This window comes from Castor canadensis, chromosome 1, assembly GCF_047511655.1.
Source record: "Castor canadensis chromosome 1, mCasCan1.hap1v2, whole genome shotgun sequence".
NCBI classification, from domain to species: Eukaryota; Metazoa; Chordata; class Mammalia; order Rodentia; family Castoridae; genus Castor; species Castor canadensis.
The window spans coordinates 131,652,028-131,664,585 of NC_133386.1; the positions used below are offsets into that span (position 1 = coordinate 131,652,028).

The 12,558-nt window shown below is 49.0% G+C and overlaps 1 protein-coding gene across 1 annotated transcript in view; it reads left to right on the forward strand.

Moving 5' to 3' along the window:
• The first annotated feature begins 6,413 nt into the window (after positions 1-6,413).
• LOC109688562 (guanylate cyclase D-like) overlaps positions 6,414-12,558 on the forward strand; it is a 33,945-nt gene continuing 27,800 nt past the window's right edge. The window contains exons 1-3 of the mRNA XM_074072323.1: positions 6,414-6,420; positions 8,493-8,543; positions 8,792-9,550. Coding sequence (XP_073928424.1) covers positions 6,414-6,420; positions 8,493-8,543; positions 8,792-9,550 — 817 coding nt within the window. The remainder of the gene's footprint in view (positions 6,421-8,492; positions 8,544-8,791; positions 9,551-12,558) is intronic.

The following is a 12,558-nucleotide window of genomic DNA, read 5'->3' on the forward strand; positions in this document are numbered from 1 at the left end:
TTGGGACGGTGAGTGAGAAGAATCTGGAGGCTTGGGGAGGCAGACCTGCTGTAGCAATCAGTCAATGGAAACTGCTCACCCTAGGGAGAAGATGAAGGACACTCCCTCTACCAGAGCAGAAAGGATGCATAGCAGGGTGGGAGAGTTTGGTTATGCTGAAAGCCTGGTAGGCCGGCGGTGACTGGGAGGGGTGTTGTAATGAAGGCCCCTGATCTCACTGTGGGTAATTAATGGAGGCCCAGACAGATGGCAGCATTTGACCATCAGAAACAAATAGGTGAGCACAATTACCATAATACGCCACAGGCATGGAGAAGTTACTGAAGCATTGCAGAGATCTGTGGGAATATGGTTAACCACTCACAGAATCCCTGTTACCAAAAGGATCCTTTTGGAATGGAAATTACAGAAATGAGTTGAGACGAAATGTTATGAACGAGACAGGCAAAGCTTCTTGATTGGAGCTTCAGCTCACGAGAAGAAGGAAGCTGGCACTGACCCTTGTTAAAGAGGTGATCAGACTGCTTGCTGAACAAAAGAAGAGGGAAGTTTTTTATTAACTTGTTGAGGTGGGCTAATCTGGTAACTTTCCCACTGATCATGGGCAAGATTCCTTTCTTGTGTGCAAACATTCTGGCCTTGAGGTTTGCAGGCTAATGGGCAGTCATTGAACCCAGGAACTCCTGAACTCATCTTGCTGTTGGCGCCATTATCTTGCATAAGTGTGCTGGCCTTGTGGTTTCATCTGAGCCTTATGATAAAGCCTAGCACTCTAGCTGGTGGGTACAGCACAGTGGAGGGTTCTAAGAAACACAAAACAGCACCATGGGCAACAGGCCAAGTTAACCCTGTATTACAGTCATGGCCGAGTTAACCCTGTTAATGCCTGTGAGTGCAGGCATTCACGGACCAGGAATAGTCAACTGTGATTGCATCCCCATTTCACTTGCCTTTTGACTGGTGCAAAAGTCAGATGATTCCTGGAGAGCAGTCAATGATCACAGACATGATCAGATGTGAGGCCGAGGAAAGCTTACTGGATGGCCCCTGACACCTGGTCTGTGGCTGTTGGTCTAACAAATATTTTCTTTTCCTTTCCTATCAGTAAGGAAAATTGAAAGGGACATGCAGGACAGCAGTATGCATTCAAAAAATTTTTTTGTATTGTTCCCTAGAGCTTTGTGTATTTCTCTAGTTCTCTGCTGTAATAAGGCTCAAAGGGACCTTGGATCAGCTTGATATCCCACAGAACACAATGTTGGTCAATTGTATCTGTGTCATTTTGCCAACTGGACCTAGTGTTAAGGAGGTAGCTGGAATCATAGATGTCATAGTGAATCACATCAGGGAGAGGGAGATATGGCCTGCCACAGTCCAGGAGGCTGTCATGTTGGGGCCCATTTGGTCTACAGCCATGTTCTGATATCCTGTCTAAAGTAAGGGGCGCAATGTGGTGCCTTGTACCACCCATCACATAGAAGGGGCTAGCCTTTTTGGCGAGCCTATTTAGAGGATGGGAGCAATGTATACCACATTTAGGTGGGTGGCTCTTGACCCATTCACCAGGTAATCCAATGCTGCTGCCATTTTGGAGTATAGTCCCAAACAAGAAAGGGCCACAAAGTAGATTCAGGCAAGCTGCCCTTATCACCGAGGCCCTTGTGACCCAACAGACTGAGGTGTCTGTGTAGACAGAGATGTCATATGGAAATTCTTACAAGTTCTGTCAAAGGAACTCATAGGGTTTTGGAGGAAAGCCATAGTATTTTCTGTGGACAAATCTTATCCATGTGGGAAGCAACTTCTGACTTGAGTCTTGATAGACTAAACATTTCACCACAAACTCCAAGTGATAGTTCTACCAGAACTGCCAATCAGATTGATATAATCTGATCTGCTGGGTCATGGGATTAGAAGTTCACAGAAGCATTCCTTAATAAAATGGAAGTGGCAAATAGCATACCAAGCAGATAATTCAGTGGTACCTTCTCCTATTTTTTGCCATTTGTTTCTCAATCCATGGCCATGATTCTGTGGGGAGTTCCTTATGACCAATTGGTGGAGGAGGAAAACTGTTGACCTAGTTCATACAGGCATGTCATTGTAGTTGACACCAATTAGAAATGGATGGCATTTACAATGTCAATCAAGGCTGGTTTTGCAGTACACATGGGGAAGGGAGTTTCCCAGTGGCCAGAACTCAGGGGCTCCATCTGATTGCTTACTTTGTACGGGAAAGATGGTTTGGATACTTCTTTCTTCTGACTTCTAGGAAGTTGACGGTGGGCTCTCTGGAGGGCCAACATCATGGTATGGATAAAACTGGTGTCAGCGAGGCATGGGGGTGCCTCTCAGAAGAGTCCCGGGTGTAAAGATATACATTTCCCACGTAAGTGTCCACGTAGGTGTCCAAGGTAGACAAATGACCTGTGGCTGTCAGTCAGTCACTCACTTCCACCACCACCCCAGGGCTTGTTCAATGAACCAAACTGGCCACAACAGCCAGAATGGAGGCTACACATGGGCTCCATAACATGAGTTTCCACGGGCCTGCTGGCAGTGTCCAGCCTGCCAACAGCAGAGGATGCTGCTGAGCGCACAAACTGGCACCATTTCCCTGGGTGTCTGCCAGCTATCTGGAGACAGGCTGGTCAGATCAAATCTCTTGCTCACTTTTTTCTACTCACAGAACTAGAAACAGAACTGCACATAAATTTGCTTTTCTTGCCCCCAGTGCTTTTTCCAGACCACCATTATGGTCACGAATGAGTGCCCTGTTACTATGGCATCCAATATTGCTTCCAACCTGAGGAAGCATTTTACTGCAAAGGAACAGAGGCGGGGGCTCACTGGTTTCACCTCATTCCCCATCGCCCAGAAGCAACTGGCTGACAGAACTGAGAAACAGTCTTTCAAAGGCTCAGTTACAGGATGAGCTGGGGGATCAATCCTGAACTAGCAGCATTCCATATATGCTTTATACTAGTGGCCCAGTATATCTTCCCATAGTTAGGGTCACAGGTTGGGAACCAAGGAATGAAGATGGCTCCCTGGAAGAGTGTTTGCTGCCCATGCCCATGTTCTTGGACTTGGTAGTTTGGAGCCTCTGGATCCTCCAGAGGACATAGTAATTTTTCCAGTGAGTTGGAATGAAGCTACACATTGGCAATTTGGGGGTCTTCAGGACCCTGAATCAATAGGCAGAGAAGGAAGTCACTACATAAGCCTAAGTGACAGATTCCAATTTTCGTGAGGAAATTTGGTTATTGTCCCACTCTGGGGACAATAACTCAGAATATTACTGGATGACAAGAACCCAGTATATTATTGAGGAGCTTGCAAGTACTCCTCATCCCACAATCCTGGCTAATGTCAACCCAGTAAAGCCTAGACCACTGAGGCCTCAGAGCCTATGGAAAGGAGGGATCTCCCTAGGGAGAGCAGTCCACCTACCTGAGGTTCTATGAGAGTGAATGGTACATGATGGCAGCTTTGCTTACCAATCTAGCTCGTTGGTCTGCTATGTTGATGAGGACTGTCACAGCCATGTTCCTGTTATTTCTTTTGTACCCACCGTTTCAAATAAAGAATATCAGTGGTGACTAATGGTGCAGACTTTGAGTGGTAATAAGAGGACTTGACATTGCCTTGCTGTGTGGTGCTGGTGGGACTTTGCAGGTCTTCTGACTCAGGGATAACGTTTTTCATTGGTTGAAGAGCAAGAATGAATGCAGAGGCCAAGTGTGTGCTATCCTAAGAATTGTCCCTTTGCCTGCCACCAACCTGGAAGTCTGGCTTGTATGGAGACACCAGCAGACAGCTGTGTCTGTTGGCATCTGATAGGTTTGGCTAAGGGGAGTCCTGGAAAATTAAAGCTCAGAGGTGGGGGGAAGGTCAGGGGATTTATTCCCATCACTTCTGGAGCTGGCTGCATCTCTCACCTGAAGGTCACTACCATCATGGCAGCCTTCTCTCCTGGCTTTATCCTTCCAAGTTCTAGTTATGCTCCCTCCTTCCTGTCTTTGGGCCTGTGAGTGGTAACAGCTCTGCTCCTATTAACCCCAGTCACAGTACTATCCTGACCAGTCATCTTTCTTTTCTTTGAACATCCCTATTTCTGAGACAAAGGTATTGAACACTCTCTCAAATCATGGGGTCTGTGTTGGCTTCTGGGAAGTTCTCAGTAACTGTTGATTTCATTGTGTTCATTATCTACCAAGTGCTTCATACTCACCACTGTCTCTGGAGGTAGATATGTAGTATCTCTGTTACAGATAAGGAAACCAAAGTTCAGAGAGGCTAAGTGATTTGCCCAAGTTCACTAGGAGATTGAATTTATGGGCAGAGGATTCTGGGGCCTGTGGATGTTGGGCCAGCTTGGGTTTAACTGCCCTAAAATAGTATCTTATCACTTCTTCCATTCAGTTGTCTCCAGCAATTGTTGATGGGCTTATTGTCGGAGCTAATTGTCCTGTGGTTGACCCTCAGGGTCAATCCTGGCAATCGTTATTCATCAGCAATCCTAATGTGAGAATGGATTCCACTTTGACCTTCCCAACAGAGGGTTTTGGATACAGAGTGGGTCCTGCTGAGAGCATGGAGGGGAGCAGGAGGGAGAGGATGGGTATCAAGGGTGGAGGAGGAAAGGGAAGAAGGCAGCTCTAGCAGAATCACAAGGTGGTGATGAGGTATAGAGGGAGGCCTGAGCTCTGGTTAGAGCCCAGGGCCCATTTCCTCCAGAAGGTGACTCACATCTTTGAACTTCTTCAAGCTTCCAGTTTCTTCTGCTACTATGTACGTGCAGTGGACTCCTGCCTCCTGTATTCGTGTTCCCCGTGGGTACAGGTGGGGAGCGGATTTGAGAACAGAACATGTCTGGCACATCAACAGGGGCTCTGAAATCCTTCCAGAGCAAGATTAGGCCTAAGTTAAAATATACAACCAAATCTTACTAATTTATGGCACATCAACTCAATGTGTTTCTGTTTTTTTCTTTAACTTTATTTAAGGTGACTTTATTTCACTCCTTTTGTTTTGGTGGGACTGGGGTTTTGAATTCAGGGCATTGTGCTTGCAAAGCAGGCACTCTACTATTTGAGCCATTCCTCCAGTCTATTTTGCTGTGGTTGTTTTTGAGATGGAGTCTTGTGAACTATTTGCCCAGACTGACCTCAAACCATGATCCTCCCAGTCTCAGCCTTCCAAGTAGAAGGATTACAGGGGAGAGCCACCAGTGTGTTTCTTGTTCAATGTGTTTCTTGGTGATTGAAATTGTAATTATAAAGTTTGTGCAGCAATATAAAAAACACTTTTGCTGATTTATAATACATATGGCATTAGTAGCATTGTTTACTTTTTAAAATTACACCTATCACTTTCTAACATTGAAAACATATCTACCTACTTGTTTGTTGCCTCTCATGTCCCTTTCTGTCTTTGCTAGAAAGTAAACTCTGTGTGTGGGAGAACTGCTTTGTGTGTTCATGTGACTCTAGTATGGAGAATGGTGCCTGAGACATGGGGAGGACTGGGGGAGACAGTGGGAATTAGGGGTGGGTGGAGGAAAGGAAAGGAAGTGGTTTTGGCTCACCCTGTGGCAGAAGTAAGAAGTGGGTGCTTGGTAAATATTAGTTGAATAAATAAAGTGACATAAAGAAACAAAATACACCATCCTCTTGATAAGGCTGTTGTACAGGTTAAATAATACTTGCACTGAGTACAGACAGTTCCCTTAGTAAAAATTAACATCCCCCAGGTAGGAAAGAGTGGATGGAAGAGGGGGTCTGGAAGTCCCCTGGACCAAGGTCTCTATCTCCATATGGGCATCCATACCAAAAGGAAGGTAGAAAAGCCTTCTCTCTAGCTCTCCAAGACTTGATGTGGTATGATAAGAAGAAGCCTGGGTCTGCAGTTAGCCTTGCCACTTACTAAGCTCTGTGCCCCTTGGTCAAATTACCTAGCCTCTCTGAGCCATGCTTTCTTTATCTATAAAATGAGAATGATAACAGTGCCTGTCTTATGTATTGAATGAATAGTGCCTGGCACAGGGATTGGCACTTAGTGACTGCTTGGTGATGTTAGCTTCTGCCAGGCTTGTCCTTCCTGCCTCCAGGGAGACCCAGAGTGCTCTGGAGCTGTCCACAGTGCTGAAAACATCCTCTCCCTCTCTCCTCTTTTGCATTCTCTTCCTTTCATGTGTCTCCCCAGAGTTGTGGGGTCTGAACAGATCTAATTTTCCAAGTGGCTTCTTCAGGCTCCTGTGGGGGACAGGGAGGGAATGAGCCATGTAGGAGGCACTCTTCAGGCAGGAGTCTTGGGAAGCTGACAGGCAGCGAGGAGCGGTGACCTTCCAGGACCCTGGGGCAGGAAGCTTAGGATTGGCAAAGTGACGGAGTCAGCTCCAAGAGCTCATCATGGGAGGTGAGTCTGCAGGAAGCATGCCCCGAATGTTGTTTGGGATCAGCAGGGTGACCCTGGGCTGCAAGAGCCCTGGCTCTGACAGGAACACCCTGTCCCCACTCTGTGGGTACCTATCACCATCTCTAGTTTGGTCACTTGTCTGTTAATGCAGCTGAAATCTTCTTCATCTTTGCGTTATGGGATTATGGAGGTGAATGACTCCACGCGTTGCTGTCCCATCCAGAGTCGCAGTTTTTCTTCTGAAAATGGGGGTTAAAGGTGTCTTATTGGAGTCTTTGGCAAGACCAGCAAAACAGTGATCACTGGTGCTCTGGAAAGTGCAGATGGAGAGGAGAGGTGACAGCTACTGTAATTAGCAGCAGTGTGTGCTTACGTTCCCATTTGAAAGCGGTCAGCTCTGCGAGTTCACGGCTCAGCCAGCAGCTCTGAGGGACTCATCTCCAGGGTGGGAGGGGTCTTGCCCCAGCTGCTAGGAGACCATTTTGAGCATCACGGCGGAGGAGCAGGGAGGCTCCAGAGGCCCCGAGGCTGGTAGGGGAGCAGCCCTCCCCAAGTCATCAAGCCCTTAGCTGGGAGGACCATGGCATTGAGGGCCAGCAGGGCGGAGGCCCCGCCAGCCTTGCAAGCTGGTGACTTTCACAGATGATGCTGAGTCCTCATGTGGAGCTGAGACTCAGGCCTCCCACCTTCCCATCCAGCTCTCTACACTACAGTGCACCTGCCTCCCCTCACTGATCTAAAGATGGTAAAAGCCTACTTACTTAATCTCACTGTAGGAACTTTGATAGCTCCACCAGGCAGCTCTTCTCATTTCCATTTTGCAGGTAGGGAAAGTGAGGCTCACAGAACCGCAGATTCTTGCCTAAGGATAGGGCTTGTGAGTGAAAAAAATCAGGGCTTATTCTTCTATTTATCTTCTCTGCACTGAACAATATTGCTAAGGAGGCACTCTACCCAGACACTTCTCTTGCTGCTGGCATTCAGGCACATTCTCTCACTCTTCTGAGCTAGGCTTCCAAATATAGGATTGGCACAAGCTCTGCCTCCTCTGGGAAGCCCTCCATGATCACCTCCTCAGCCACAGGTCTCCCTACTGGTCCTTCTGCCCATAACTCTTCTCTCTGCTGGGACCTGTCCACCTGCAGGTTTCCTGTGGGCGAGATTGGATCTTATTCCCTCCTGGGGCCTCCACAGTGGTTAGATGACTGGCTGTGTAAGGGTAGGGGAAAAAGACAGCCAAGTCCTGTGGGTGGGGAAGGGGTGCAGCAGTTATTAGGCACAGGCCAAACAAGAGCCACAGGGCCTTGGTCATCAGGCCCTGGGACGAGAGGAGGAAGTGGGAATGTGGCGGTCTAGGTGTCCTGCTGGAGAAGGAATGGTAGGGGATGAGCTGAACAGACTTAGGTCAGATTTCATCTTTTTTCTTTTTGGTGGTACTAGGGTTCAAACTCAGGGCCTTGTGCTTGCCAGGCAGGCGCTCTACCACTTGAGCAAAACCCCCAGCCCTTTTTGCTTTAGTTATTTTTAGAGTTTCATGTCTTTGCAAGGGCCAGCCTCAGACTGCAATCCTCCTTTCTATGCCTCCCAAGTAGCTGGGATCACAGGACCCTATCATCATACCTGGCTTGTTGGTTGAGATGGAGTCTCACTAACTTTCTGCGTTGGCTGGCCTCGAACCACGATCCTCCTGATTTCTGCTTCCCGACAAATCCCACTTTGCTACTCTCTCCGTGTCAGTTTGCCTTGGCTTCATCCTCTGAGCAGCAGGGATGAAAAGCCTCTTTGTCTTTGGTTTTGGGTGCACATGTAGTGTAAACCCATTAGCCACAACTCTCACAAGCACCCCTGGCGAGGAGCTTCGGCCTGTGGGGACTGCAGTCTAGAGGCAGGGGAGGATCAGAGGGACCAGGAGTGCGTGGTCCACCTTAGAGGCAATTGCAGGAGGAAATGACAGTCGCAGGTTCAAAGAGGTAGGACTTCCTGAATGCCTAGTACCAGGACTGTGCTAAGTGCTCCACAAGAGGGCGCTCCACAACAGTGCTGTCCAGTAGCCTCACGTCCATGTTTTACAGAGGGGGAGAAGGCTCAGGAAGCTTCAGTGATTGGCGAAGGGCTGCACAACGGTAAGCACGATGACTGCTTGAGCTCCAGTCTGGGACTCTGCGTGGGCATCATGAGGCCAAGAGAGTCCTGGGGAGGAAGCGAGGCCCCCAAAGTTAGGTGGGGGAGTCCTTGAAGATCTCCGATCCAAGTCCTCATTTTACCAAAGAGGAGACTGAGGTTCTGGAAGCAGATGTCTGCATCACAATCACACAGGAATTGTTGACAGAAAATTCTGGAAAACAAAGTTGTCCATACCCCCTTTCCCCAGGGCTGCAGGAGGTCTTGTGCCCTGAAGGTCCGGACCGGATGCTGCCACACAGGAAGACCCGTCTGCCGTGCCAGGGCCCATGGGGGTCTGCGCTCAGTCATCCAAGGACAACCCCTTCCCTGCCATTTCCCTCTGTGGTGTTTTGGGGCGTTCTCCTGGGGGTTGGCTGCCTCCCTCAGCTGGCCTGGGGGGCAGAGACCTTCACCCTGGGGGTGCTGGGTCCCTGGGACTGTGACCCCATCTTTGCCCAGGCTCTTCCCAGCGTGGCTGCCCAGCTGGCTGTGGACAGAGTCAACCAGGACTCCTCTCTATTGCCGGGCTTGTGGCTGGCTCCCGTGGTCCTTCCCACAGGCTGCAACACTTCTCACGCCCTGGCCACATTCCTGGCCCACGAGAACGCCGTGGCTGCTTTTGTGGGCCCTGTCAATCCTGGTTACTGCCCAGCAGCAGCCCTGCTGGCCCAAGGCTGGGGGAAGACCCTCTTCTCCTGGGCTTGTGGAGCTCTAGAGGGAGGGGGTGAGCTGGCGCCCACCCTGCCTTCCGCTGCCCATGTGCTGCTGTCTGTCATGAGATACTTTGGCTGGGCTCACTTGGCCATTGTGTCCTCCCACCAGGACATCTGGGTGGCCACAGCCCAGCAGCTGGCCGTGACTCTCAGGACACATGGGCTGCCTGTAGGGCTTGTGACCTCTGTGGGACCTGGAGAACAGGGGGCCACAGAGGCCTTAAAGCAGCTGCGAAGTGTGAATGGCCTGAAAGGTAAGTATATTTGAGCTTCTCTCTCCTGTGGGCAGCCTGGACATTGTACGGGTACTGATGGGAGCTCCCTCTGCATTGCACACTGGGCTGAGCACTTGGCAGTGACTTTGAACAGTTCTGTGAGATAGTCCTGGTGAAGTCTCAGCAGTTCAAAGAAAATAAGTAACCTGCCCACGTCATGTACCTGGCAGGCTCTGCAGCTGGATTCAAAACTCAGGGTCAATGCCAGTTGTGGGGTAGGCGACAGGGCATTCTTGGTAGTTGCTTGGTAAAATGAAAGACATGAAAAGTGGCAGTGCCTGATCCCAGGAAGGGAGTCAGAGCCCATCGTAGTTCAGTGGGTACAATTATGGCCTCCATGGATCGCTAATTCATCAGTCACTTCCCGCGTTTACCAAGCTCCTGCCATGTGTGGTGCTGGATCACAGCAGTGAACAAGACAGAGGTGGTGGCTGATGTCCAGGGCATGACTGTATGATGGGGAGAGAGGTGTAAGCAGAAGGTGTGACAGAGGGGTCAAGGCCACCCTAAGGAACAGAAGTCTGTGGAGCCAGAGGAGCGGGAGCCTCCAAGGAGGCTCCTTGGAGGAGGTGACACTGGCCAGTTCTTAAGGAAGTATCCAGCCAGGGCAAGGTATGGCAGGTGAGGTAGGGGACAGTAGAGGGATCCTAGGATCTAGACTGGGGCACTTTCAAACTATGGATTGCAGTCCCCCTGGGTCAGGAAATCAGTTTAGTGAATCATGAATATCATTATAAAGGAAAGGTAGGAATAGAAAAAAATAGAATCTAGTAGAGTGAAATAAAATAGAATGGAATAAAATGAACCACATGCTACTACATGAGCAGACACTGCAGGTAGCAAGGTAGCCGTGGAACTTCCTTTCATAGACTCAACTTTTATATACTCAGTTTGTCGAGTGCATCAAGATAAAATGTATCCTGACCCACTGGGACTCTGGGACTATGATAGGAATAGGTTAGACCTCAGCTGAGAAGCTCGAGTTGGTGAGGAGACAGAGGCTGTCAGATTGCTGACCTGCTTGGGGGTGGGGAGGGCTTCATGGAGGAGGTGGCATCTGACAATGAGAAGGTGAGTGCAAAACAGAGATGAGAGGGAAAGGAAGTAGGGGCAGAGACCAGCTAGCGCCCAGAAGTGGAAGTAACGTGTTCATAGGACTAGAGGAATGGGCAACAGTTCAGGTGTTTGTGCCTAGAGTAGGGTGGCACTAGAAGGGGAACCATGTGAGTTCCGTGGTGCTGGAATTAATTTAGGAGTCAGGAGGCAGAGTGGGAAGGGACACATTTTCTGGAGTTGGGTTGTGGGAATTCCCACAGCCCACCAGGTGTATGACCTCTCTGTGCTGTAGTTTTGTCATCAGTTTCAGAATCCTACTTCTCTTGGGCACCGGTGGCTCACACCTGCAATCCTAGCTACTCAGGAGGCAGAGAGCAGGGGGGATCGTGGTTCAAAGCCAGTCTGGGCAAATAGAGACCCTATCTAGAAAATATTCAACACAGAAAAGGGCTGGTGGAGTGACTAAAGTGGTAGAGTGTTTGCCTTGCAAGCATGAGGCCCTGAGTTCAAACCCCAGTACCACCAAAAAAAAGAGAAAAAAAAAAGCCCCTACTTCATAAAGTAGTGAAGATGAGACAGACGGCTGCAGATAATGGGATTCTGCACACCGAGCACAGTTTACAATGGATGTGGACTTTTCTGTCTAGTGGCTTCTTCCCCAAGTGTGTGGATCAGCTGTCCCTTGTGGCCAGACACAGAACAGTGTTTCTGACTCTTAAAATGAAAGGAGTATTTGGAAGAGAAGCCCAGGAGAGCAGATGGGACACAGCTGTGGCTCTCTTTCCATGCTGTCCTACTGGGTCTCTCCGCAGACTCTCCCCACTACTTAGGGCTTGGAGGGGTTGGTCTGGCACCACTGGGCCATACAGCACTGCCACCCAGGGGGCTTTTAGTCAAGGCTGAGGCTGAGGTTCTAGCTTCTGACTGACCTCCATATAAAGTGGGTTCTTTGTCCCAGCAAAGAGTCCCCTGATCGTTTTTTTTGGAGGTGGTGGTGGTACTGGGGTTTGGATTCAGAGGCCTTACGCTCGCTTGGCAGGCGCTCTATGGCTGAGACACTCAGCCAGCTCTTTTTCGTGTTGGGTATTTTCCAGATAGGGTCTTGCAAACTATTTGCTCAGGGCTGGCTTCGAACCAAAACCCTCCTCATCTCTGCCTCCTGAGTAGCTAAGATTACAGGCTTGAGCTATGGCACCTGGCTCTTTCTGTCTTCTTAGGCCTTGAGGCTACCACCCAGGGCCACAGTGAAGTTTACAAGCTGCTGATGAATGAATAAACAAAATATGGTCAGTGATAGGGTGGAAAATTCTGCAACCATCAAAGGAATGAAGAACTGACACATGTCATAACAAAGAAACTTTAAGTAAAAGAACCAGACACAAGCCAAGCATTTTGCTCACACTTGTAATCCCAGATACTTGGGAGGGAGAGATCAGGAGGATCTTAGATGGAGCCCATCTCAACAAAACAAGCTGGGTGTAGTGGTGCATGCCTTCATCCCAGCTATGAAGGAGGCATAAGTAGGAGAATTGTGATGCAGGCTGGCCAGGACAAAAAAGGGTGGCTAGACCCTAACTAAAAAATAACTGAAGCAAAAAGGGCTGAGAGTGTGGCTCAAGTGGAAGAGCGCCTGCCTAGCAAGCATGAGGCCCTGAGTTCAAATCCCAGTACCATCAAAAAAAAAAAAAAAGCCAGATACAAAGAGCCACCTGTAGATGAAATGTCCAGAATAGATTGATCCACAGAGGCAGATTAGGAGGGAGCAGGGACAGTGAGTGTGACTGTGAGAGGGGTAATGAGCACGCTCTCTAATTAAATAGTGGTGAGGCTCTACGACCTTGTGAATATACCAAAACCACTGAATTGCACACTTTGAGAAGGGTGGATTTATGGTATTGGAGTCATCTTAATTTAAAAAAATATTTTTAAGG